This window comes from Peromyscus eremicus, chromosome 14, assembly GCF_949786415.1.
Source record: "Peromyscus eremicus chromosome 14, PerEre_H2_v1, whole genome shotgun sequence".
In the NCBI taxonomy this organism is placed as follows: domain Eukaryota; kingdom Metazoa; phylum Chordata; class Mammalia; order Rodentia; family Cricetidae; genus Peromyscus; species Peromyscus eremicus.
In genome coordinates, this window is record NC_081430.1 from 46,881,758 (window position 1) to 46,909,551 (window position 27,794).

At 40.1% G+C, this 27,794-nt stretch overlaps 2 protein-coding genes across 10 annotated transcripts in view; one reads left to right on the forward strand and one right to left on the reverse strand.

Annotated features, from left to right (window-relative positions):
• Positions 1-3,261, forward strand: part of Zc3h14 (zinc finger CCCH-type containing 14) — a 43,611-nt gene extending 40,350 nt beyond the window's left edge. For 5 of the 9 annotated variants that reach the window (XM_059279768.1, XM_059279772.1, XM_059279770.1 and 2 more), the window contains 4 exons: positions 1,160-1,296; positions 1,581-1,669; positions 1,982-2,088; positions 2,989-3,261. In XM_059279768.1, the coding sequence (XP_059135751.1) occupies positions 1,160-1,296; positions 1,581-1,669; positions 1,982-2,088; positions 2,989-2,995 (340 nt within the window). In that variant the 3' untranslated portion in view covers positions 2,996-3,261. Of the gene's footprint in view, positions 1-1,159; positions 1,297-1,577; positions 1,670-1,981; positions 2,089-2,988 lie in introns of all 9 variants that reach the window. The other 4 variants (XM_059279767.1, XM_059279769.1, XM_059279773.1 and 1 more) reach the window with 1 other exon arrangement.
• Positions 3,262-5,256: 1,995 nt separating this feature from the next.
• Positions 5,257-27,794, reverse strand: part of Eml5 (EMAP like 5) — a 120,278-nt gene continuing 97,740 nt past the window's right edge. Inside the window, exons 32-42 of the mRNA XM_059279779.1 lie at positions 19,386-19,559; positions 17,724-17,932; positions 15,737-15,894; positions 13,183-13,297; positions 11,135-11,323; positions 10,813-10,985; positions 9,132-9,294; positions 8,604-8,707; positions 7,863-8,016; positions 7,207-7,307; positions 5,257-6,952 (exon numbers count right to left, since the gene is read on the reverse strand). Coding sequence (XP_059135762.1) covers positions 6,916-6,952; positions 7,207-7,307; positions 7,863-8,016; positions 8,604-8,707; positions 9,132-9,294; positions 10,813-10,985; positions 11,135-11,323; positions 13,183-13,297; positions 15,737-15,894; positions 17,724-17,932; positions 19,386-19,559 — 1,577 coding nt within the window. The 3' untranslated portion in view covers positions 5,257-6,915. The remainder of the gene's footprint in view (positions 6,953-7,206; positions 7,308-7,862; positions 8,017-8,603; positions 8,708-9,131; positions 9,295-10,812; positions 10,986-11,134; positions 11,324-13,182; positions 13,298-15,736; positions 15,895-17,723; positions 17,933-19,385; positions 19,560-27,794) is intronic.

Consider the following 27,794-nt stretch of genomic DNA (forward strand, 5'->3'; position numbering starts at 1 on the left):
ATTGGGTGGTTTTTTTTTGTTTGTTTGTTTGTTTTGTTTTGTTTTGCTTTTTCAAGACAGGGTTTCTCTGTATAGTTTTGGTGCCTGTCCTGGATCTTGCTTTGTAGACCAGCCTGGCCTCGAACTCACAGAGATCCACCTGGTTCTGCCTCCCAAGTGCTGGGATTAAAGGCGTGCGCCACCACCACCCAGCATGAGATTGTTTTTAGGTGGTGTTTTTTGTTTTGTTGGTCCCATGACTAGACTATGTCCATGTTTTGACTGTAAGTACATGTAGCATCATTACATAAGGACTGTAGGATGAATCTTTTATAGTATAGTGCCTTGCACATAAGATATGCTTACTGTTTTTGAATTTACTTAAGATTTGGGGCTGGAGAGATGGCTCAGCAGTTAAGAGCACTGGCTGCTCTTCCAGAGGACCCAGGTTCAATTCCCAGAACCTACTTGGCAGCTCACACAGCTGTCTGTAATTCTAGTTCCAAGGGATCTGACACCCTTACACAGACATACATGCAGGCAAAACATCAGTGCACATAAAATAAAAATAAATATATTATTTAAAAAGTGAAATTCAGAATTACAAAGTAAGATTTGGATATTCTGTTAAAGTAGAATGACTCAAAACCTCTCTTCTATGATGTCTCGGGTTTCAACATGGTAGAGTTCCTCCAAATTTGAAATACAGTTGTATTTTAGTTTGGTATTTAGCTTCATTTGAAAAAGTACTAATTGCCTCCTCACCACAGAGGATTGAAGCCAGCGCTTCATGTATACTAGGCTTTGCTCTCCACTGAACTATGTTCCTAGTCCATTATTTCTGTGTGTGTGTGTGTGTGTGTGTGTGTGTGTGTGTGTGTGTGTGTGTGTGTGTGTTTGAGTGTGTGAAGAGAGACAGAGTCTGGATACCACATGTGTGCAGGTGCCTCCAGAGGTCAAAAGAGGGCATTGGAAACCCTGGAGCTGGAGGTACAGGCAATAGACATAGCCACTCAGTGTTGGTACTGGGAACTGAACTCAGATCCTCTGGAAGAGCAGGAAGTGCTTGTAACTGCAGAGCTATCTTTCCAGCCATGTATGGTGTTTGTGAAGTCCTTCTACAAAAAAGCTAATAACATTGAGAATGTTAAATATGAATAATAAACTTTTTGTTTTGTAGAGCCTTTCCCAATTGTAAATTTGCTGAAAAATGTTTATTTGTGCATCCAAATTGTAAATATGATGCAAAGTGTACTAAACCAGACTGTCCCTTCACTCACATGAGTAGAAGAATTCCAGTACTGACTTCAAAACCAGGTGAGTGACTTCGTGCACTGTTGTATTTGAGTGAAAAAGTAGAAAATGTTATTTTTCTGGCTCTAAGTGAACTGAAACAACAAAAGAATAGTTTTTAAAATGATTTTAGCATTTAAAGAACAAATCTGCCCTTCTTATAAAACTCTGCCATTTCATCTTGACTGATAGATAAAAGTTGATGTTCTAAATTAAGTCTTACCTCTTTACCAATACCAGCAGACTGTATTAAAAACTGACATTGCCACATAGATGTGACCATTCTTCATTCTGCTTCTTGTCAGTAGTCCCATCCCCAGCACCATCTTCTAATGGGCAGCTCTGCCGATACTTCCCAGCTTGTAAGAAAATGGAATGTCCCTTCTACCACCCAAAAGTAAGGAATTTTACTTTCCAAAACAGGTGTTAGTGGTAATCTCTCATTCTCAAGTTTGGGTTTCTCGTGTGTGTACATTGTACTTTTATTTATGTGTATATGTGGGTTTGTGCACATGTTAGCAGGTTATGACTGCTTAGATATTGTGTCAGGGGGAGGCGTATTTATTAAGGCTTTCAGTGCTGTTACAGTGAGCACAACCACATCTGTTAGTTTAGTTACAGTGGACTGCTTAGGTTATCTCCTGTGTAGATTTCCCTGTATTATCTTGCAGATTTTGTTGAAGTTTGCTCCTCTCTTGTTTCTGTTTAGCACTGTAGGTTTAATACTCAGTGTACAAGACCAGACTGCACATTTTATCACCCCACCATTACTGTACCACCAAGACATGCCTTGAAATGGATTCGACCTCAAACTAGGTAAGGATTTAAGTTAGCTTTTCTAATTCTAATGTCATTTAAAATTACATGCCACTGTGTATAAGCACACAAATCTGAGGGAAATTGAATTTTTTTTCCTCCTCTGTGCTTTTAAAATTAAACAAGGATCTTGTAGCAAAACTGATTTACTACAAGAACTACATTTACCCAGTGATGACTTTGTTTAACCAACATCATCTCCAGATGAGTTTTGTTTTTGAAACCAGAGCATGATGTAAAATAGGTAGCCACTCACCTCCACCTTCAGCCCCTCTAACTTCAGAGCATCAACAGTACAAACGTGACACCTAGGCCAGCAGACTGTCTGTGTGTGGATTGTAACACACTGCTCAACAGTCTCAGGTCAGGGCCAGGGAGTCTAAGCAGTCTATAAAGTGCTTGCCTCACAAGCTCGAAGATCTATCCGAATTTGATCCCCAGAACCCATGTCAAAATGTGGGGCATGGTAGCGTGCACTTGTAATCCCAGAGATGGGAAGGCAGAGACAGGGGACACAGATCCTTGGGGTTTGCTGGCCAGCCAGTTCAGCTACTTGGTGAGTTCAAGGCCACTGAGAGACCCTGAATTTAACAGAATGGTGGGTAGTGTTTGTGAAGATGACATTTGAGGTTGTCCTCTGGCCTACACATGCATGCCCACACATGCATAAACAACTAAAAGGAGTCCTAAGTCAGTTTTCTTAGACTTTAGTGATGGCAAAATACTGAAGTTTCAGAACATTTTTAACATGGCCTAGAAGTTAAATTGCCTAATTTTTAAACTTTTGTCTCCTTTATAGAATTGAATTCTTTAAAGACCAAACACCTTAACTAGAAGTTAAGCTTTGTATTTATATGCAGAGCAGTTAATTTAAAAATTTTTTTGGTTTTATTTACTCAGCGAATGATGCCCTAGCCCTACCTGGCAAGAAGATCATGCAGTTTGAAAGCTTCCATCTCCTGATGAGAGAGATTCTACAGAACTTGTCACGTCTTTGAAATTTAGAATATATTGCTTTCATAATATGAATTTTATTGCCTAACTGAAGTGTCTAATTTTTCAAGTTTGTAAGTTTATTAAGTGGTTTCAGCATTTTTTGTTTGTTTGTTTCGACTGTGAAAGAGAGTTTAAAGAGAAGCCAGATTCTATTAAAACATTGGCGGCATGTTTGTACATTGCTGGTTAACATCATTTCTGGTGTGGTACTGCAGCTTAGGGCTGTAGTGCCATGGGAAGGCCATGGTCCTCAAAGCTGAATCACTTTCCCAAAGATGATACAGTGTTTTCATATTGAGTTACAAATATTGCATCATCATTGAGGAAATAGGAGTAGCCAAACTACTGAGGCAGCTTTGAACAACTAGTTTAAATTTTCTTTTTAAGGTCTAAATGAATTTGCTTTGAAAAGCATAATACAGACTCTTAGTTTAAGTGTTACTCTGGTAAAGTGGACTGAGGTCCCTTGCCTTCTGTGAAAGTAAGTAGTGACATGGTCATAGAGGGTGAACGTGGTTGGAATAACAAATGCAAAAACATGAACAATTCCTTGAAATATTTCCATTTACTATCAGCATATAATTTTAAAATAATTTTGGGGGGACTACATTATCACAAAATCATACAAAAAAATTTTACAGGTATATACAGAAAGTTTCAGAAAACAGACTTTGAACTCACAAGAGTATAAATATACATATATATTCCCATATTCTGAAAAATATTGTCAGAAATAACTCCACAGAAAATATTCTTAGTTACTCCTAAAGATCGTTCTTGAAATGTAGAAGTTAAGATTTAAGTGGTATATTTTAAATGACAGAACTATATATAATTACAGAGATCGTATGGGTAAATGTCACAATAGGTTGAAACTTGGCCACTGTATTACAGAGTGTTATGTGTGTGGTTTTTGAAACTGTTAAGGCAAGAAGTGTCAAATGTTTTAAATAACAGACAACTGATTTCAAAGACTTGATGTTTTTAAAAATTAAAGTATAAGAGGGGGTTAGCAAAAGTGATAATAAAAGCTCAAACATTTTCAGGACCAAATTTAAACTGTTAAGATACATAAAGGATGGATAATAAAGTCACATCTATAAAAGTCTGTGTTTAACATTGTGGAGCCAGCCTTCTACTGCTCTGGTCATTGCCTTCCCATTGAGAGAGAAAAGCATTAGCTAATTATTCAACCATTTCATAAGATGGTCTTGACCATGCTAATCCCAGAGGGTAAAAGATTAGAAACGGCAAAAGAACAGAGAAGACAAGGGCCTAAAGTGGCTTGCTGCCTAAGTTCAGGTGATTCTTCATTCTGTAAGTGCATTCCATTAAATTTAAGGCATTCATTCTAACTTTGCGTCTTAGCTGAAGAATTTTGTTGAAAATTGTGTCAGTTTCCAGAACTAGGCTTTTTAACTATCACTTTCTAAAAATATGTGTAGGTATGTTCTCTTAACTGTCCAGTAAAGAGTAGGAGCAGGGGACAGGGACTTAGATGGTTTAGCTTTTTATAGGAAAAGAGCATGTGACAGACCAATTATTTTCTGTTACTGAGTAAGTAGACAGTGACTGTAAACACATTAAAGTGTTCTTTTTTTTAAGGTAGGGTCTCAAATACTATAGGCTAGCCTCAAATGCACTATGTAGCCAAGAGTGACTTTGGATTTCTGATTCTGTGCTTGTACCTGGGATTCTAGGTGTGCCCCATTTGTATGTGGTACTAGGGATAATTAAATCCAGGGCTTTACAAATCCCAGGTAAGCACTCTACCAGCTGAGCTACGTGCTCCAGCCCCACATTTAATGGTTTGTTGTTCAATCCTGTGGTTTACAGACAGGCTTACTCTGACCCTAAAACAATTTACTGGACTACTGTTCTAAATGAAACCCCCGCAAGAAGTCACACAGAGAAAGTAATGGACATGGTTGATGATGATGCAGAGTACCAGAGTGTACTGCATGCTTTGGCATACATTTACATAGGAAACAAGTGGGACAGCAATAACTGGTGGCAGTCTTGGGCTGTAAATTCAGATAGTACAGGTACACACCATAATTCTCTGGATTTAAAAACTATAGGGCAGATTCTATACGATTTGTCACCCTTTTCACAGTTGGTGGCTAATCAGCAAGGTGGCCATATAATAACTACTTAAAAGTCAGCCTGACCACTGCCATGATAAAGACTTGCCAGGTTGGCCACTTTGGGGGACAAAAATACAGTGGAAGCAGTTTTTTTCTTTATGGTTTACTTGCTTAACATTAATGGACTTTTACAGAACTGAAAATTTTCTGTAACTAAAAGCTGTACAGCTGTCCAGAGGGAAAACCTTAGAGCTAAATACCGTGCTTAATATTTGAAGCATTTTTCTTTTTATAGGAATTCTTTAACTTATTGACTGCCATTTTATATAATATCAATGCATTCTAAAACTTGGCCTAATTTAGATGGACCATTCGGCATGAGCAATGTAAGAGCTACCTTATGCTTTAAGTTTCTTGCAGTCTCTTCATCAGCCTTCAGCTTTAAAACGACCAGCTCCAGGCACTGCTTAGACAAAAGTTCTTTGATACGATATGTTAATTCTGGTTTTAATATTCACAATTTTTTAACCATAGAAAACATCAAACCAAACGATTCCAGAAGCCTGGGGGGGGGAGGGGCAGGGGGGAGGTCTATGCTAAAAAGATAATTCACACAGTAAAATAAAAAATGGAAATAACCAGTAGAGCATCCTCAGTGTCTACACATGTAGAAAAATAATTTTTACACAGCAGTCTACTGGATTTTCATCTTGAAACTAGTGAGGCTAAACAGCGATGTCCTGGACGGTGAGTCCCAATCTTTGGCAGCATTAAAGTGGAACGATTCTGACTGAGTTCTTCAGATGAACCTAGAGTCATTCATTTTGGAAAACAGCCTTATGGGGTGGCATTCATCTAGTTTTTCTCAATTGAGTATAGTTTCTCAATACAAAACTATAAAATTTTATGCCCAGTGTTATTAGTGTATGAATTTAATGCTTTTGTTTATACAATAAACATGTTTATTAATTAGATCATACCTTTAAATATGCAGGATTAACTTTCAGTTAAGAGCTATTGCTATCACAGAACCTTAAAAAACTGTACACTTGGAAATGAACCTTCATTGTATCACTTTCCTATTAAATGAGGCCATAATTGTGATTCAAAGTTTTATAGAGATGGCTTCAAAACACAAAGATTGACAGCTCAAAAGTGAAACTGTAGTCATCATATGCTGCTGACTTTGGATCTGTTCCTCAGTTCAGACTGTAAGGAGAAGTCTCCTTTGCAGAGGGTACTAAACTAATGTTTAAGAAACATGTGCCAAAAAAGCTTGTGTAAGGTCCCTTAAGAAAAACGTTTGCATTTTGAAAACTGACACTTTAGGGTGATGGTTGCTTTTTCCTTCTCTTGTACAAGGGTGAAATATTTCATTGAAGACACGTCAGAAATGAGAAAACTTTCCTTTTTTTTTTTTTTTTAAAGACTGCTGTACCCTAAAACTCCTAGGCAAGTCTGTCAAAATTGCATACTCCTTAATAAGAGGAGGATGGCTTCTGTCACATGACTCAGTCATTCCCTGCAGTGTAGTGATCTGGCAGTGTGCAGATTATGGGTTGGTACATACAGCAAGCATTTTGAACTGTCAGTCTTCTGCTGTGTGGATGATTCTACGCACCCCTCCCCGTCACTCTTCAGTTAGCACCACTGGACCATGCAGAGTTTGGTTTTGGTGTTTTTGTCGTGGAACTGGTCTCTTGAGGTGAGATTTGTTTAGTCTTCTCAGCATCATACCAGCGGTTCAGTGAGGCATATGTACACATTTCCAGACAAACAAACTGCAATCAGAACAAAGTGACAAGGAGTTCATCACATTCTAGATTTTCAGATTTTGCCAATTTATCTTTGGTTTGGTTTGGTACAGTTAACTCTTTGGTTTGTTTATATGAGGTTAATGGCTTTGGAGTCATTGGTTACGTTACCATCTGGTAAATGCTGGCTGTATTCATTATTGAAGCTATATAGAGTTGTTTTATTAAGTCTTTACTAGTAACAAAGTATCCGTGCTCTTCCTGGACTGACAGATACTGACCTGCAGTCATCACCTCCAGCACTGACAACATGTCGATCACCACTGGTAAACCGAATATTTGTCACGTGGGGAGAATGACCCAAGAACCTCTTGTGCTTTGCCTAAAACAGAAACAAAGCTCCCTCAGCAATGATGTATACAAAGGTTCCGATAATTTATCACAAGAGAGGTAGACCCCCAGCAATTATTCGAACAAGTTTACAGGTCTGTGTACAACAAACTAAGTCATTTGGGCAGTCATATCTACAGGACCCTGGAAGCTTTTCTCTGCGAAAAATGAGGGGGGTGGGGGTAGCACTTAGTAATTGATTATAGGTTTGATTTTTTTTTTTTTTTAAAGCTCTTTAGAACTTATCTATGAGTTTCCAAAGACTATAGGGAAATTTTGTTTTTTGAAACAAGGTCTTACTCTGTAGACCAGGCTATCTTTGAATTCAGAAATCTGCCTCTGAAGTACTGGGATCAAAGGTGGGCATCACCACACCTGGCCTAGAAGATCTGTTTTGAATACCTTTTATTTTGGATGTTAAGGAAACTTGAGGAAATAAATTTTTAACTACAGTATTTTCATATCAGGATCATTACATTTTAAATATGTGGGGGGAAATATGAATCCTCAAGATACAACTACAGTAATGCAAAAACACTAAACTTACAAATTTTTCTGGGCACGGAAAGTCGTACAACTTAACCATGCCAAAGTCATCTCCTGTCACAAGGCTGATTCCTGAATGAGATACACAGGCACAGGTGACATCCGCTTTCTCAGCATGTCTGGACCAGATTCCCATAACTTCATCTCCCATAATACTGGAGGGGGAAAGCAAGTGCACCACAGAAAGCACAGACATTTTAACCATACTAAATAAAAAGAACAGTTGCCTCTGCCTCCCAAGTGCTGGGTTAAAGATGTACATCATCACACCGTGTCCTAGCAGCTGTTTCATTGCTCTTGACCGGTTAGGAAAGTGCCATGGCATATTCAAGGTCATTACACTAACTCTTTACAAGAACTTGTTGAGCCATGAAACTGATAAAGTGTAGGACAATGTTTAATCAGCAGGAGTCCCAAAATCAACACATTTTTTCGAGAATTCAAGATAGGATAACAATATCGTGTATTCCCCACTTTTTTTTTTTTTTTTAAAGATGGTAATGCCATATATCCCTGGCTAGCCTCAAATTTGCTATGTAGATCAAGCTTGCCTTGAACCTGACTCAGTTCCCTCTGCCTCCCACATGCTAGAACAACAGACAGGAGTTGAGCAACCATGCCTACTCTTTTCCTGCTTTCTGCTCAAACGTGGCATTGTTCATGCTAGAAAAGCACTCTGCTACATTCCCAGCCCCCATTTTTCAACTTTTCTAACCTCAAAACTCACAAGTGAAATGTTTACCTCGTCCAGGTAGCCCATGTGATCCTATCAATGGCAGCATGATCCACGAGGTGTTTCCCTGAAGGCACTTCATAGACATGCCGTTTATAGCAGCCACTAGAAACCTAGTCTCAAAACGAGGAAAAATCCATATGTGTCATCATGAGGATGCAGACATTACAGCAAAATGTGGAGGGAAGGTAATGAGATGCAGGTGAGAATAACAAATGCAGAATGAGCAGATACCAGGGTCTAATGCACCGCAATAAACACTAGAGGCCACCATCTACTATAGTTGGAACTCCTGAAAAATGAGATTCTAAACACTTGCCACAAAATCTTTTCTGAGATAATGGGCATGATAATTATATACATAATCCATAACGTGTACACATAAATAGTAAAGTTTAATTCCACAAAGAGTAGGACACAATACAGAAGCAAAACAGGTCAGTGAGTTCAGGTAAAGTCCCCAGGTCTTTAAATGCAATCACTAAAGACACACACAAGCAAGCACTTCATAAACTGGGTGCAGTGTTGCTGCTGTACCTGGAGATGTCGGCTATCTGCAGAGAAGTCCATTTGAATGACAAAGCTTGGAATGTCTTTGCAGTAGCTGATTCTGTTAAGGGTGGGACCCAATGTTAGGTCATAAAAGTCCACCGAGTTCTCACTAGAACCCACTGCCAAATACCGGGAATCTGGACTAAATCTGAATACATAAAATGTTAAAAAAAAAAAAATTGTTAGGTCCCATGTAATTGTTCACCTGTTTTTAAGATCAGGGACTTAGTCTAGCACCTGAAAATCAGCTTATGTTTGACATGGCTTTAAGTTACCTAGGAGACATAACTGAGCAAGCATGCAGATTGTATTTGCCTATTAACATTTAGTAAAGGTTTTTACATTTTGCTTACATATTAAATATCTTGTCTTCTAATTCTAATTTTAAAATAACTTTTTTGTTTTGTTTTGGTTTTGTTATTTTGAGACAGGTTTTCTCTATGTAGCCCTGGCTGTCCTGGAACTTGTTCTATAGACCAAGCTTAACCTCAAACTCAGAGATCTGCCTGCCTCTGCCACCTGAGTGCTGTGGTTAGAGGTGTTCACCACCACAACTGGCTTGAAAATAACTGTGAAAACATTCCAGAATTGCTAAATTAACATACTTTATAAGACAGAAAAACGATGTCTTAATATCCAAATACAGCCAAATTAGGGTGAAATGACAACTTCAAGCTGGAAGAATATTTGTTAAAAGACAAATCACAAAAATTCTCCCCTATGGGAAGCAGTAGGGGTCAAACTCAGCCTTGAAAAATGTCCCATGAGTCCTGTTGAGTAACAATAGAGACATGTAGAGGTGAATGAAATCCTTGAGATTTCTTTTATAAAAGGATTTTACAGTTGAAAACACCCATTTTTGACAGACCTGGACCCAATAATCTTATCAGTTCACAGAGTGTTCTGGAAGGGTAGCTACTATGAAAATTAGTTTAAGCATTACGAAATAAAGGATCAAGAACAGTTAAAGACCGCAGAGACCACTCAGTAGGTAAAGTCTCCTGCTGCCAAGCCTGACAACCTGAGTTCAACCTGAGTCAGACACACATGGGGGAAGTTGTCCTCTGAGCATCACTGGTGCCCCCTGGGGGGGAGTACACACCTACACACGTACACAGCAAATGGAATCCTTCAGAAAAGGGTTTGCTTAGTTTGAATTCTGGGACACAGATATTTAGTGAGGATTGGCTGAATGAATGAACTGGGAAGGCATGTAAAAGGCAGTCAGGAGAAGCCTATGGGGAGGAAGGCCACAGTTGATCTGTGAAGCCTTGTTGAGATTAAGCAACAGTATTTTAACCTTTGTTTTCAAACTTCTGGATGACTGCTGGCTCTCATGTTAACAGTACAAAACAGTTCTCAGCAAAGTGAGAGTTTACTGTGCATGTCTAGTACCGTAAGATAATATAGGTGATGTTCATTTAGAATTTTTTATCTAGCAAGGAGAATTTAAATATAACCACACCAGCATACAGCTGGTGTAATGTGTAGGTGCTAGGGATGTAGCTCAAGAGATGGAGCCTTTACCTCAAAGGCATGAGAGGTCATTGGTATGATCCCCTATATTGCAAAAAGAAGGGATTGCCTGTCAGGACCTATTCTGGTTGTATGGACATTTTCATGCTGTAAAAATCAGCTAGAAAATCTATTCCATTTGCTGACTAACCTGATATCATGGATTGCACATCGCCTGTCTCTCTTCTTTCCCCATATTTTCAGAGAACTCACAAGTAATATAATAAATTCTCCATTTTTCATTCCAATAGCCACCATGTCCCCTTCAGGGCTGTAACACACTGTCCGAACAGCATGTCCCAAATTCACCTTGTTTAGCATCTTCTGCATAAGAAGCAAGAATCACAGGAAACATTTTACAATTGAAACCAGTTTTCCCCGAACCTCAAAATAATACCAAGTTAAAGCTAGCAGATGAGGATTTCCACTTCTTAAAAACTGTAACCTCTCATTTAAAAAGTGTTTGTACCTACTTTATCAGCAATATCCCAGAGTCTCACTGTCCCATCTTCTGCAGCAGAAAGGAAAAAATCCCTGGAAGGATGTGTTGCTAGTCCCCAGATTGGCCCATCCACATGACCATTAACTAAAATGTTACATGCCGCATTTTTCTCTCCAACTTCAATAATTTCAGCATTCCTTGTCCCAACTAGTATTTTGCCCTGAAACACAAAGGGACCAATACACTTAATGTGATACAACAGTTAGTTACATGCTTTGAACTAACCTAGCTGCAAGGCAATCATTAGCTCATGAAAACCCTTCTCTTCCTAGGGACACACAATGGCAACATCCCTGGGCTACTTCATGGCAGACTCTGTGCTAGAGACAACTCCTCTCTACAGTGATACATCTGTACTCTTTGATTATGATAATGTTAGGATCTCCAGAATGGGAAATAAGTGCATTGAGACACACGGAAAGAACTAGAACCCATTTTTTAGTTAAAAAGTAAGTAAACCGCTAGGTATGGTGGCCTCCACCTGGAATAGCAGCCCCTGACCAGCTCAGGTGGGATGACTGCGAGTTCCAGGCCAGCCTGGACCATGTAGCAGAACTTGTCTCAACAGAAGGAGAATGGTTAAACTTAACTAGGACTTAAGTATACAGACAGGACGACACATGCATTTGGTTTATAGACATAGTGCAAGTGTATAACAGATTTTACAGAAATGTATGAGCTTTTGTTGTTTTTAAAAGAAGCAGAATAGGGAAAACTAAAGGGACACTGAAAGAGAAAGAAGGCCCTCAGGTATTTGATTGATTTTTGTTTTTCTGACTGCAAATCAATAAAAGGAAAACAAGCCCCCACCCCAAACTATCATGGAGACTTTTATTGTCTTTTATTTATTTTTGTTTATTTGTTGTTGTCTTTGTTGGTGGTGTTGTTTATAAGACAGGGTTTCTCTTTGTAGCCCTGGCTGTCCTGGAACTCACTCTGTAGACCAGGCTGGCCTCGAACTCACAGAGATCTGCCTGCCTCTGCCCCCTGAGTGCCTGGCTAGTAGGACTTTCTAAAAGGAACAATAATCCCTTTTCTGAGAGACAGCTGAACTCAGTGTGCACCAGCTGAGCTGAGTGTGGTGGTACACATCAGTAATTCCAGCACTCAGGAGGCTGAGGCAAGACCACAACATGGGTGACCTTTGAGTTTAACTTCATTAGCATTCATCCCTCACTCATAAACCTGAACAGTGCATTTCATAAACCACCTTACAGTCTCATTTACAAAGGGAAATTCTTTAAGATAAATAAACCATCTCATTTTTAAATTTAATTTGTAAATTTTAAAACTTTGCTTAAGGAACTAGAGATACGGTTCAGTTTAGCACTTTAGAGCAATTGCTGCTCTTCCAGAGGTCCTGGGTTAGACTCCACAGCTCACAACCATCGGTAGCTATAGTTTTCGGGGATCTGATGTCTGTGCCTGGCTTTGGTGGGCACTGGACACACATACAATACACAGATACACATGTAGGTACAACACCCATACATACAGAACAAACATGATAAAATAACAAGCTCTGCTTAACCTTGAACCTGGCTTTAAGTTACAACCTTTGAGCAATATGCTGAAAAAACTCCAAATCCTAAGACCTCTCATGCCTGGCTCACCCCCTTCTCTACTTTATTCATGCTAGCTTGCCCAGACATTCTGTATTCATGTCAAGATCCTAACCATATGTGAGTAGAGGTCCCTAAGGAAGGAACTCCTCAGGCTATGGCCAGTAGCACCGTGGAAATCTGCTGTTGCTGGAGACACATGGAGAGAGCTACTCTAATAAAAATGAGTCAATGGTGAGGATTTTCAACCCTCTCTTACCATAAGTCAATCGGAAGATTCAAGATAATACAGAGGTTTAAATAATGTCTAGACACAAGTTTTTTATATTAGTAAACAGTGGAAATAACAGCACCCTATGAATCACTAAGTATTGCTTATTAAGTCACAAGGTGCAGGGATCACAAATAGCTGTTCTCTATTTCCTGCTGCATCACACTGGCTCAAGGAACACCTTACTTTGCCTCTGCACACAGACCGAACACAATCTGTGACTTGTCCTGTCTCAAGCCTGAAGGCCCGGCATCGCCTCAGTTCCTGGTCCCACAGTTTAACTGCACCTCCTTCTTTTGATCTAGAGAGACAAAAACAAAACCCAAATAACTATTTAAAATTGACTACTACAATAATTTTCACTTTAAACACTATCTTGTCAGACTATTTTAAACACCCTATTTATAACTTCTAGTATTCTAAATTTTCAGGCAATTTAAGCATACATACTTACATTAAAGTCAAAATGTACTTTCAGTTCAGTAAATTTTATTTTGTGAAATATTCATTTTCTTCTGTCACAAGCATAAGTTTATTTAGTCCACCATACATTATAATAAATTGCTCTCCATTAAGAAAGTGCACAACACAGGATTGTTTTGTTGTTCTCAAAGACTATGAGTGTGCACACATACCAAGGTATGCATATGAAGTCAGAGCACAACTCTGGAATCTGTTGTCCCCTTCCAGCTTTACCTGAGAATTAAACTCATCCCCATGCATGTATGGCAAATGTCTTAACCTGCTAAGCCATTACACCAGCTCCACAAAACTTTTTTTTTTTTTTTTTGATGGGGTTTCTAGACAGGGTTTCTCTGTGTATCAGCTCTAGTTGTCCTGGAACTCACTCTGTAGACCAAGCTGGCCTCACAGAGATCCACCTGCCTCTGACTCCTGAATGCTGGTGGTGTGTGCCACCATGCCCAGTCCACAAAACCATTTTTAACATTAGAAAGATAACTGAAATGCAAAACAAGGAGGATTATAGATGCTATGCTGCAGACTTTACTTTTAAGGGCCAAAGGACATCACATTTTTACGATTATTAAGATATCCTGCTGACACGATGCCGCAGGCTGTTAGTGAGGAAAGGTGTACAAAATGAGGGGTGTGGGAAACACAAGTGTTTGCAGTAATATACAAAGGATAAAACAGCCATTTATGGATTTTTCTCTTGAAAAACTGAAAAATAATTCCTTCATTTTGCTTGCCTTAGGAGCAAACACACCTTCCTGTTAAAGAAACAGCGAGACCATTTGTGGTCAGTTGATAAGTGTGGGCTCCAATGTGTAGGGAAAGAACTGCTCTTCTTAGTCACTGTGTGTCACTCATTTGCAGGTCACTGCACCGGTGGCAAACGGTCTGGACCTGTTTGGAGGGGGTGGGGCACGGGGTTTGAGGCAGTCTCCCTGCCTAGCTGTGGCAACTATCTGTGTAGAGACTGGCCTCAGACTCAGAGAGACCTGCCTGCCACTGCTTCCCAGGTGCTAGGATTAAAGGTGTGTGTCATTACACCTAGCCTTAATTTGATTTTTAAAAAGACTTATTATAATTTTTAAAATTATGTGCATACATGTCTGTGCTGTATGAGTGTAGGTGCCCTCAGAGCCCAGAAGAGGGCATTGGATCCTTTGAAGCTCGAGTTACAGGCGGTTCTGAGCATGAGTGCTGGGAACTGAACTCAGGTCCTCTGCAAGAGCAGTACATGCTAATAACTGCTGAGCCATCTCCAGACCCTCGATCCTATTTTATTTATTTTTTACTTTTGGTGTGTGTCTGTATGCATGGATGTATGTTGTCACAGACCACTGTACATCCCCACCAAGTGTAGTTCTTGCCTTCCCACCATGTTTCTCAGGCCTTCTTTGGAGCTGATCCAGACTAGAGGATGGGCTTCTCCCCATTGGAAAGTGCTGGGATTACAAACGCTTGTGCTACTCGGTCTGGCTTTTCCAGCTTTTATGTGGGCTCTGGGCTGGTCCTCAGGTCCTCAGGCACACAGAGCAGCACTTTTACTCACTGAGCCCTCCCCTCAGCCTAGAATCAACTTTAAGTATCTGGTTACTGTCTGGATAGTATGCTGTATAGTATACTGTATGCACTGATGTTTGAGGTCTTGTAAGAATGATTTCACAAGGTCGTCTCCGGCACTCTCTCATATGACTGTGACTTGCTGCCTTACAGGGAGACACCAAGGAATAAGCTATAATGTGGGTTGTAGAGCAAAGGTGTCCCTTCATGTCCTGTCAGCAGTACTGATGCAGGCACACAAGGATTGGGGACACCATTCTTAACCAGAAGCATAGCTGACTATGGCTGTCTCAGATAAGTAGCACTCTGGCTGCTGTTGTTCAGGCTTATCTAAAGTGTCCAAAAGTAGGCTGGCAAGATGGCACGTGGGGAAGGACACTCCAAGCCTGATGACCTGAATGAGCCTGGAATGCACATGAGAAGGACAGAACCCATCTCCACAGGTTGCCCTCTGATTGCTAAACATATGCTGGGCACACACCTTCCTCCACCCCCTCTACACAAAACAAACAGAAAAAACAAGTGAAAACTAAAATGCAGAAACACGATTTAAGACAAGAATTCAGAGAATCCCAAACTCACACATAAATAGCAGCAAAGGAGAAGTAACTGAGCAGCTGAGGCATGCAGCCTAGAAGAGGCCAGAATACCTAACCACAGGCCTAGGGTAGACCACAAGCAGTCAGTAAGCATATGAAAAAGGACTCACGGTCTTTCCTTTCCACCAGTCACGATCAGTCCATCTCTCAGGGTGGTATACATGGCAAACACAGGCCCATTGTGCGCTCTAGCCACCACTCTACACAATATGTGATCTTTCCACACACAGACATCACCACTGATGGTACCTGTAAACGTCAAGTTATTCTGAAAAGGAGTGGGGAAGGGGGGAGACAAACTCATCAAAAGTTCAAAGAGAGGTCGAACAGATGTCATCCTCTATGTGAGCAGAATGCTAGTTCACCCGCTTTGACAAAGCACATGCAAAGGGTGGTGGGCGACACTGGACCCAGGACAGGAGGCTGAGTGATGCTTAGTTCCCGTAGGGCCTTCTCCTTTCCCAAGTCTGTCCTTTGTTAGTGGGACTAGCCTTGGACAAATCTCTCCTAAAATACTGTAACTCTAGTTTACACTGTTCTTTGAATCGGTGCCCTCTAGCTATCCAAGAACTAATCCAAAGGTCATGAAACACTAGGAGCAAAAACAAGGGACAGTTAGGGATAGGGGGTGAAAGTAACGAGTTTCGTAAGGAATTCTGTCATAGAAAGTCAATCTGTTATCGACAGTGAAGTTAGAGCCCTCACTAACTCTTGCAGATGTAGGAAAGAGGCTACTTGGTGCCTCTCTGCAGTTAGAGCATGCTGCAGCTATGAACACCAGAGCTCTTTCCTCCTTGTCTCTTTCCCAGTCTCTAGCATGGAATCGTCACATGACTCCCTGTAAATATGTATGTAGTTTTATGTTTTCAGGTACCAGTTATAGCATTTGAAAAATGCTTAAACTGAACATAAACCTATCTTGTAAGAAAATATTCTGGCCACACTACTGCTTCACACATTAAAAAGCTACTTTTCTCCTGTAATAGCTGTTAAGTTTATTATTTACTTTTTATTTATTTATTTATTTATTTATTTATTTATTTATTTATTTATTTAACCAAGAGTGGGCACTTGGCTACCAAGTAATTTTATGAATAAAGAAAGTTCATCTACATGGACAGATCAAGTACCCGGGTCATTTCAGTAGAGGTTTCCTTCTGGAAACAAGTGGCTGCTCCTATATTAAGAATAAACAAAAGGTTCCATTCATTTGATATTGTTAGTCATTTTTTTAAAAAAGCAAGTGTATTCAACTGTTCTAAACTTGTAACTTTCTTTCTTTTTTTTTTTTCTGGTTTTTCGAGACAGGGTTTCTCTGTGTAGCTTTGCACCTCTCCTGGAACTCACTTGGTAGCCCAGGCTGGCCTCGAACTCACAGAGATCCGCCTGGCTCTGCCTCCCGAGTACTGGGATTAAAGGCGTGCGCCACCACTGCCCGGCATTAAGAAAGAAAGTCATATATTTTTTAAATCTACTTCATTTTCTGTGGAATTTGAAAGGCCTAGCCAGGGCAGGGGATTAAAGGAGAGAGATGTGATTATAAACTGCAGACCCAGGTGGACGGGATGGAGACAGTAAGAGGCTCCTGAACATTCCACTGAGGCAAGGACTGTGTTCTCTGCGCTCAGCTCCCTGCTGCCCTGATTCAGACACTGACCCTGAGCACTTCCAACTACAAGGTGGACCGCGGTTCTGGTGACAGAAAGCAAAGGAAACACCAAACTCAAGCCCGCCCTGAAGGCACCTGAACATGGTTTTCTTGATTTCCTTTTCTTTCACTATCACACATGTGAGGTGCACGAGGAAGCATGAGGATGGCTGTGATCAAAGCTGGTGGAGGGTGAAAAATACATGACTAGTGAAGCCCTGGAGAATGATCATGTTCCAAGGATGTAAATTGTTTACAGTAATTATCTCATTCACTTTCTTGTGACTCCTTAATGTTTAAAAGGACTAGACTTTAAAGATGACAAATCCTTGACCAGGACTTGTACTGTCAGGTTACAGTTCCTAGTCAATATTAATGCTGTTTATGAATATACAGCAAGAAAACTTCAGGTCATGACACACCATCACACAGCATTTTAACAGACATACTGCACCAAATGCAACAGCAAGCATCGTCTGCATCCGGGCATCCTCCAGTGTGCTCAGAAGCCCCTTTTTGCTGAGAAGAGCCCTTCCTGCCAGGGTCCAGAACTTCACGTGCTTTATACCCACAGAGACAAACTGGGTATCTGAATCTGGTCGAAATTCTGCTACAAAAATACGTTGGTTGTGCCCAGCTCTGCAGGCAATTCTGGCCCCTGATACAGAAGATACAACAAAATTTTCCAGGTTAGCATAAGAACCAAGCTAATCACCAGGACTGAACAGTTTCCTCAAATCACATAGCTTAAAACAAAACAAAAATCCCCGACACAAATGCTTACAAGGAGGCTTTGGCACTTGCCCTACTACTTAACAATCACATCACTGGGTACATGCATCTTCACAAGTGACACACGTTTATGGGCTACTCTGTGAAATGTAGGGGCCATTTTAAGAACCATACCTTTTCACATGTAGTTCCATTAATTTCTCATTACATAAATAAAGTGTTCTGTCTGGAGTGTGTTAGGGAATTTATTCTATTGGTCTTCCATTCTCAATCCCGGCACTCTCGGGAGGTAAAGGCAGGTGGATCTCTATGAATCTGAAGCCAGCTTGGCATATATGCAGTGAATTCCAAGCCAGCAGGGCTACAAAGTGAGACCCTGTCTCAAAATAGAATGTGTGTGTGTGTGTGTGTGTGTGTGTGTGTGTGTGTGTGTGTGTGTGTGTCTTTTCATGGGTAAGAGATGTGGTTCAGAGGCAGGTTACCTATGCAGTATGTGCTGTGGGGAGGGTGTGTGTGTGTGTGTAGGTATATGTATGTGTATAAATGTGTGTGAATGTATGCATGTGTATGAGTGCATGCATGTATACACATGTATACACGTGTATATGTATGTGTGTTTATATGTGCATGGGTGTGTGTGTATGTATGTATGGGGGGAGCATGTGTGTGTCATGTGGGTGTGTTATATATGTATATGTGTATGTGTGTGTGTAGGTATGTGTTATGTATGTATGTGTGTATTTGTGTGTGTATATATGTGTATAGGTATGCATTATGTATGTGTATATGTGTGTTTATGTGTGTATGTATGTGTTGTATGTGTGTATGAGTGTGTGTGCATTTCATGGGATGTGGTTCAGTGGCAGATTACCTGTGTAGCATGTGAAAGGCTCTGGGTTGGATCTCAATACACTCTGGAATTTGATATGTAGCCCAGGAAGGCTTCAAACTCATGGCAATCTTCTTGCCTTATCCTCCTGAGTGCTGGGATTAAAAGTAAGTGCTCCCATGCCTCACAATCTTCATTTTTTTATTAAAATACCTCAGAACTAATCAAATAATTAGCAAAAACAGTTTCTTACTGAAAGGAAATCATTGCAATTCATTGTTATTACTAACTGTGGTTTCATTATTTCATGTTTTAGAGCTTATGCCCTCACTGGGGTTTTCAAAGGGACACATACAGTGCTACCAACTGTGTGCTATGTGTTTATAGGACTATAATGAAAAGTTGCTTCAATCACCAACTTAAGGCAAATGGTAAAAGAGAGCATTCAGACAGCCCTAGTATTCTTGGGAGAGTTTGTTTGTGCTTTTGTTTTGTGTGTATGTGTTGCTTTGTTTCGTTTTTTTAATCACACAAATGAAAAGAATCCTACCTTCCTGCCATCTCCAAATGGTGATGGTGTGCTCTGGGTCTAGCCCCACAGAGAGCAGCAGCTTCCCAGTGGCACTGAAGCTGACAGAGCACACACCCTTTGAATGGGAACATCTTAGTATAGACAGTGTCTGCTTGTTCACCGCATCCCAGATGTGCACAGATGGGGCTGTAGCTAAACAAAGACAAAATCCAAGTATTACAACCATCTCCAAGTTGCCGCTTCAGAATCCAGCATACTCCTGCCTCGGAAAGATGGAAATATAGTTTATAATAGCTCAAAGCTGAAGTGAAATTTGAAAAAGGAAATAAAAGGGAGGTGGGAAGAAAGAAAGGGAAAAATACAGAATCCTTCAGGACTCATTATGAGTTCTACTTTCAAGAAAATAGCGCTTTAGCAAAGAAATCAGGCAACAGTATTAAGCAGTTCATTAGTCAACGTGTGTGTAAGGATAGGAGGCAGCAGCCAGTGAGAGGGCCACAAGCTTCACACATGGCGAGGCTCTGGAGTAGAAAACTTGAGTTATGTTTTTTTTTCAGTCTTCAGAGAAGTTATACGGAAACTACACACATTTAACACAGTGCATATGCTACATGCAAGTAAACACTCAATACTGATGTTCTCGGAAAGCAATGCAAAGCACATGCAACTGGCAGGCAGCTAACAGCAAAGCAGCTAGAGAGACCCCATGGGAAATATAACTCCATAGATGGAATCTGGGGAAAGGCCACACACACTTTAGGACTTCTTAAAAATACGATGTCACTTGAAAAATAAAACTGTTACTCTTGAGAGGTATATTATTTATCCTTTGCTATTTAAGTTCTTTTGCACCCTTTCTGCTCCTCCTGGGAAATGAACCAAGGACTCCACGCTTATTGAGTAAATGCTTATCACTGAACTACATCTCAGCCTGCTTCTCTTTATTGTCTAAACTAAGATATCATAGTCTTGTGCTATCTTCTTCTCAAATTATACCCTAAAATTGAAGTTAATTCAGCAGCTAATTCAGTTGCAGAACATAAGCACTCTTACTAAAACACTCAAAATACTAAAGTACATTTGCTTCTAATTATAAACTGCAAAGATGGAAAAACATTAAAGAAGATAAGCTGCCTGAAATTATTTTATACAGGAGGAAATTCTGTTCTTCTTTAGAAAATAAATTCTGATAAATTTGGACATTTTATAACATATGCTTGTAGTGGGTAGCCATTCTAGCTTTGATCTGGAAGTTCCAACCCCCATTGAGGCTTTGATAACGGTCACGCCTACAAGGTGGGGCCGAGAGAGGACCCTGAAGACCCAAAATCCAGATGTGCCTGCCGGTTCTCTTGGTTTCTGGACCCTGGACGCTGGAGGTAGACCAAGCAGAGTTCTCCAGAGAATACCACCGGACTGCGCTACACCTTTCCCAGACTCTGTTACCTATCCCTTCATTTGTGAGTTACCCCACAAAATAAACCTCCCTTTTAACTACATGGAGTTGCCTTAATAATTTCACCAATATATGCTATTTATACTGCACAAATGATAAATCTAAGAAACCTTCAAATAAAGCAATTAAACTATGTTAAATTAGAGATATGAAGCCTTTGCTTAGGTTTATCCAAATGTCAAACATCAAAATTACAAGGAGATATAAAGGTTTTACCAATAATGAAATGGATTACTTCTATCTGTAAACTTTGGGGGCTGGAGTATATGTCAGTTGGTAGAGTGCTTGCCTAGTATGCATAAAGCATCGATTTTCATCCCTAGAACAACATAAAAAAACAGGTGGCATACGCCTACATTCCTAGGTCTCAGAAGGTGGGGACAAGAGCATGAGAAATCCAAAGTCATCCTCATACATATAGGGAGTTAAAGGCTAGCCTGGGATACATTAACTCTTGTCTTAAAAAAAAAAACAAGGAAAGAAGAAAGAAAAATTTATCACAATTATTTGAGTATTGAACTGAATCCCTCATTCATTAAAAGTCAAAGAACAAGCCAGTGAGCAAGCCTGCAAGATGGCTCAGCAGGAAAAATTGCCTGTTGCCAAGCCGAAGGACCTGAGTTTGATCCCCAAGAGCACACAGTGGATGGAAAGGGAGCACTGACTGCCACAAGATGTCATCTGACCTCTGCATGCATGCTAGGACACAAGTACACATCCAAACAAACAAATAAATAAATGCAATTTTTTAAATTTAAAAGTGAAATTACCCTAAAATTGGTAAGGAATATAAGGTGGCTTAAATAAAAAATACAAATGTGGCTGGTTGGTGGTGATGCACGCCTTTAATCCCAGCACTCGGGAGGCAGAGGCAGGCAGACCTCTGTGAGTTCGAGGTCAGCCTGGTCTACAAAGCGAGTTCCAGGACAGCCAGGGCTACACAGAGAAACCATGTCTCAAAAAAACCCCAGTAAATAAATAAAATGCAATAACTGCTATTACTGTGTATAGTTTTCTGGAAATGGTAAACATTATACATTTTTATGCCTGTTTACAAAAGGTTCCTCTGAGATATTTTGCCATACTATATTTGCCAACATACAATGCGATAGATAACAAATTTTTAGTAAATTATCACTAAATATACTATAAATGATAAAGCATTCTATTTGTCTAAAATTCAAATAGCAAGTCCTTGTCAACTGAATTACAGAACGTGTGCATGTGTGATGCTGAGGGACCAAGTTCTGGGCCTTCTGAGTGCTAGGCAAGCACTGTACCACTGAGCCACATTCCCAATACCTGCATTTCACAAGACTTTACAGACAAAGAAGATGTAAGATGCTGAATGTAAAATCTGTACATATGTTGTTATGGGGGCCTTACACATTTGTACAACTCTAAACTTACATCTGTAACAGTATTTAATTGCAAATTCTTAAGGGTCTAAAGTTACTACAGATGACATTATGTTTATAAGGAAGGTTTTAGCATTTGGAAACGATCATGATGAGACTCAGGTAACAGACATGATCTTCTCCCTCCCTTTGAGTGTGCACAGGGCCTACCACAGCAGACAGTACCCCCTACTTTCTTCTTTACCAAAGTTGTCTTGCTTGGTAACTTGTATTTATTTTTGTGCCAGATACTGAATGCAGAGATTTAAATTTGAGTTACACCCCAGCCTTTATACCATATTTCCTAACATCTTCGTTCCAGGCAGAGATGTTTTCCCAAACCCTCAACTCAACAGGGGTGGGTAGAGCCAGGATAGGTGTGCTAATATCAGTACTCAAGCCCTATTTCCTTTCTTTCACCAAATCTGGCTATCACCCATCTCTAGAAAGTCAAATCCCAACTTTTCACAACCACCTTTAGCCCTTTAATTTTTTAAATTTATGTGGGGTGCACATATGTACTCTGGCATTTGTGTGAAGGGGAGGGGGAAGAGACAGAGACAGATAGAACAAGTATGTACATGTCAGGATATGCATGTAGAGAACATAGAGAGCAGAGAGAGACAGAGACACAGAGAGACACAAAGAAAGACATGTAGTGGGTAGCCATTCCAGCTTTGATCTGAAAGTTCCAACCCCCATTGAGACTTCGGCAACTGTCACGCCTACAAGGCGGGGCCAAGGGAGGCGCCTGGAGACCCCAGATCTGGATGGGCAAGGTTTTCTCTGTTCCGGGACTCTGGACTGTGGAGGTGGGCCAAGCAGAGCTCCAGAGAACACCACTGGACTGCGATACACCTTCCCCAGACCCCGCGACCTACCTATCCCTTAATTTGTAAGTTACACCATTAAATAAATTTCCTTTTAACTACATGGAGTGGCCTTAATAATTTCACCAATATCTGGCGCTCACATGGGGCAAATTCCAAAGGCCTGGGTAGCTCCCACCCTCAGCCTCCTCCCGGCTAGCGGGTACCTAAACCCGCCTGCAAAGTTCCATATAACCAGTGAATGCCGCCTACACAGTTCCATTCCCAAAAAAGGGAGCAGCTAGTCCGGTCTCAGTTCCCTAGCTTAGCCCCAAGACCAGCAAAAGAGGCACTCCCCCGCTTCCTGAGTGCTGACACCGGCTCCAGCTCCCGCCATCTTGACTCCAGCGAGCTGTAGTCAGCCAAGATCACCCAGCAGGCCCTGCTTTGGAGCTGTACCAACTCCACCTGCTGGCTGAAAAGTGCTACTACACCCCCCAAAACCACGAAAGGTAAGCATATTGTTTCAAGTAAAAGTACTTGATAATTTTACACCTTAAAATTGACTAACAAATTTTGAGTAATTCTTGTAATATGGCTGACAACATTACCTCACAAGAATTTGAAAACCTTTTTGCCTGTATGATGAATGACACCTTCCTGGAAATATAAGACCTTCCTAAGGCATATCTGGCCTGTACCATTTTGGCATTCATCGTAATAATTCACACAGTGTTCAAACACTGGTTTAATAACAAGAACAAAGATGAGTCATTATTGGGACTGATACAGGCTTTAAGAGATAGCAATGAAAGCGTACAGAAAAAGATTCTTTCTCTGGAATCTGCTTTAAGAGATAGCAATGAAAGCGTACAGAAAAAGATTCTTTCTCTGGAATCTGCTGATCAGGATTTACAAAACAGGTTTGTACCGAAAATTAATCTTATTGATAATAAATGTGAATATTTAATGGGCAGAACACTAACTCTCCAGACACTATATAAGGAAGAAAGATTATCATTAATTGATAAGATAAAGTCCATGGAATCATATGTTTCTGAGGAACATAAAAACTTCTATGATTCCATGAGAAATCTGGAGTCCCTTGCCAGAGAGGAGGTTTACTCCCTAGAACAGACCCTAGGTGCTCGTTTGCAAGCCTTAGAAGAAACTCTCGGTAAACATGACAAGGGACCTAGTAAGCAGAAGGGCAAGACCATAGAGGTTGTAACATCTCCAAATGGCTCTCACACAATGGCTTATCCTGTTATCATCCATGAGAAGCCAGCGGATGATACACACCCCGAGCCATATAATACATATACATTACAACCAATTTCAACGAGGGACTTTAAAAATATAAAAGAAGCAGTAGTTACGTATGGGATACACTCCACATACGTAAAACAGATGTTAAATTCGTGGTCTACCTCACATAGAATCATCCCAGATGACTGGCATCAGTTAATTTCAGCTGTTCTAGAATATAGCCAGCAGCTACAGTGGAAAAGCTGGTTGAGAGAAGAGGCAAAAAATTTAGAACAACAAGGTAAACTCAGAGGTTTTGTGATCTCCCAAGATCAAATACTTGGTGAGGGATGTTTCACTGACAGGAATGTACAAGCCATTTATGATGAGCATACAATATCCCTATGCCGTACAGCAGCTCTAAATGCTTGGGAAAAAATTCCAGAACCTGGAAAACCAACTGAGGTATACACAAAGATATTTCAGGGACTGCACGAACCCTTCACTGATTTTTTACAAAGACTGATCACAGCTATAACAAGAGCTGTGTCAGATAAAGAATTAAGAAAAGTATTAATTGAGTTCTTGGCATTCGACAATGCTAATGCAGAATGCAGAAGAATACTTACACCATTAAAGATCAGATCAGCTCCTTTGGAAGAATGGATTCAGTATACTAATGGTGTTGAGTCTCGTAACTACAGTAATGAGGCTTGGATAGGAGAGACAAATCCCAGAGGTGAAAGAAGGCCCCGTGTTACCGAATGTTTTAAATGTGGTACACCAGGTCATATAAGTAAAAACTGTATGTGGGGTACTCCTAGAAGTAATACTTCTTTTAGGAATAGCCTAAACAGGAGACCCCAACCACCTCCCGGATTATGTAGAAGGTATGGCAAAGGCCAACATTGGACCAGTGAGTGCAGATCAAAAATAGATATCCGAGGCAACCCTTTACTGGTGGGGAAATGCCTCATGGGGCCTCTTGCAGGCCCCCAAATCAAATGTAGTATGAACATTCCCAGCCACTGTGGAAGAAATTCCTCTCCAGGACAACTGAATAAACCAATGCCTAATGTAAAAACTGATACTGCAATGGATGATAAAACAGCTCTGATAGGTGGATCACAGTTTACAAAGAACACTATAAAACAAATATTTTGGCAGACTTCCATAAATGAACAAAGACCAAAGCTTAGAATTCGAATTAATGGCCTGGTTCTGGAGGGCCTGGTAGACACAGGTGCAGATGTGACTATAATTACACCAAAATCATGGCATCCGAATTGGCCTCTTCAAGAGGTAGATGTCCAACTTTTAGCGATTGGCACCCTATCTCAGATAAAACAGAGTTCGAGATGGGTTGAATGCATAGGGCCAGAAGGACAGAGAGGAAGGCTGAAGCCATATGTAGCAAATGTAGCAGTAAATCTTTGGGGCCGAGATCTGTTACAACAGTGGAATACCCAGATTAAAATTCCTACACTTTCAGAAAAGGAATACAGACCAATGCATGTTTCTAGGAATAATATCATGACATGCTACAAAAATCAGGCACCAACCATTCAGGTTGTTCACAAACAGAGCACGACTGCTGTTGAACTCTCAGAAGTACCAACTGCCTTACCTTTAAAATGGCTAACTAATAAACCTGTCTGGGTTGGACAATGGCCTTTGACAAAAGAGAAGCTACAAGCTTTAGAACAGCTGGTTCAAGAGCAGTTAAATGCTCAACACATTGAAGAATCTACCAGCCCTTGGAATTCTCCTGTATTTGTTATTAAAAAAAGTCTGGTAATTGGAGAATGCTGACAGATCTGAGAGCTATTAATAAAGAAATTCAGCCAATGGGCTCCCTACAGACTGGGATGCCCTTGCCATCTCTGCTACCTAAAGAATGGCCTATAATAGTTATTGACTTAAAAGACTGTTTCTTTACCATACCCTTACAAGAAAATGATAGAGAAAAATTTGCCTTCACAGTACCTAATTATAACAATTCTCAGCCAGTCAAGAGATATCAATGGAAGGTCCTCCCACAGGGAATGTTAAACAGCCCTACTTTGTGCCAATACTTTGTGCAGAAACCATTGGAGATAATTCGTGTAAAGTTTCCACAATCCATAATTTATCACTATATGGATGATATCCTATTAGCTGATCCAAAGTTAGATACATTAGAAAGCATGTTTGAAGAAGTAAAAAAAGTTTTGCCTCGCTGGGGACTGCAAATTGCTCCTGAAAAAATACAAAGAGGAGATTCTATTAATTACTTAGGATATAAGATAGAGCTACAAAAAATTAGACCCCAAAAGGTACAACTAAGGAGAGATCGATTGAAGACTCTTAATGATTTTCAAAAGTTATTAGGAAGCATTTCCAACTTACTGGGTATCATGGGAATACCCAAAGATGGACTACAAAATTTGGCTAATACTCTAGAAGGGGACAAAGAATTAAATAGTCCAAGAGAATTATCAGCCAAAGCTGAGAAGGAATTGGCTCTAGTAGAAAAGAAAATTCGAGAAGCACATGTGGATCGTGTGGATCCAGAACTTAAATGCATTCTTGTCATATTCCCCTCCAGACATTCCCCAACAGGTATTTTGATGCAGAGGGAAGATATTATATTGGAATGGATATTCCTACCACGTAAACCAAATAAGAAATTAAAGACTTATATAGAAAAGATCTCTGATTTGATTCAAAAAGGTAAACTAAGACTTCGCCAGTTGACAGGAATGGACCCAGCAGAAATTGTAGTACCTTTAATTAATGAAGAAATTTCATCACTATGGAAAGATAATGAATACTGGCAGAGAGCTTGCAGTAACTTTTTGGGAGAGATTAACAACCACTATCCCAAAAGCAAGAGAATAGAATTCATAAAGAAGACTGAATGGGTCCTTCCTTACATTGTACGACAAAAGCCAATTTCTGGAGTCCTCACATTCTATACTGATGCAAATAAATCAGGGAAAGCAGGATATAAATCAGGAGACTTAAGTAAAATGGTACAAAGTCCATACAGCTCTGTACAAAAGGCAGAACTGTATGCCACTCTTATGGTACTGATGGACTTCACAGAACCCCTCAATATAGTCACTGACTCTCAATATGCAGAGAGAGTTGTTTTACATATTGAAACTGATGAATTTATTCCTGATAATACAGAATTAACTTCATTATTCATACAATTGCAGGAAATCATCAGAAAAAGGGAACATCCTATATATATAACACATATCAGATCCCATACAGGTCTGCCAGGACCTCTAGCACAAGGTAATGATGAGATTGATCAGTTACTAATAGGTAATGTGCTAGAAGCCTCAGAATTTCATAGGAAATACCATGTAAATAGCAAAGGTTTGAAGAAGGATTTCTCCATCACTTGGCAACAGGCTAAGGATATTGTGGAAAAAATGTCCTACTTGTTCCATCTATAACCAAATTTCATTACCTGCAGGGAGCAATCCAAAAGGTATACAAAGAAATGAAATTTGGCAGATGGATG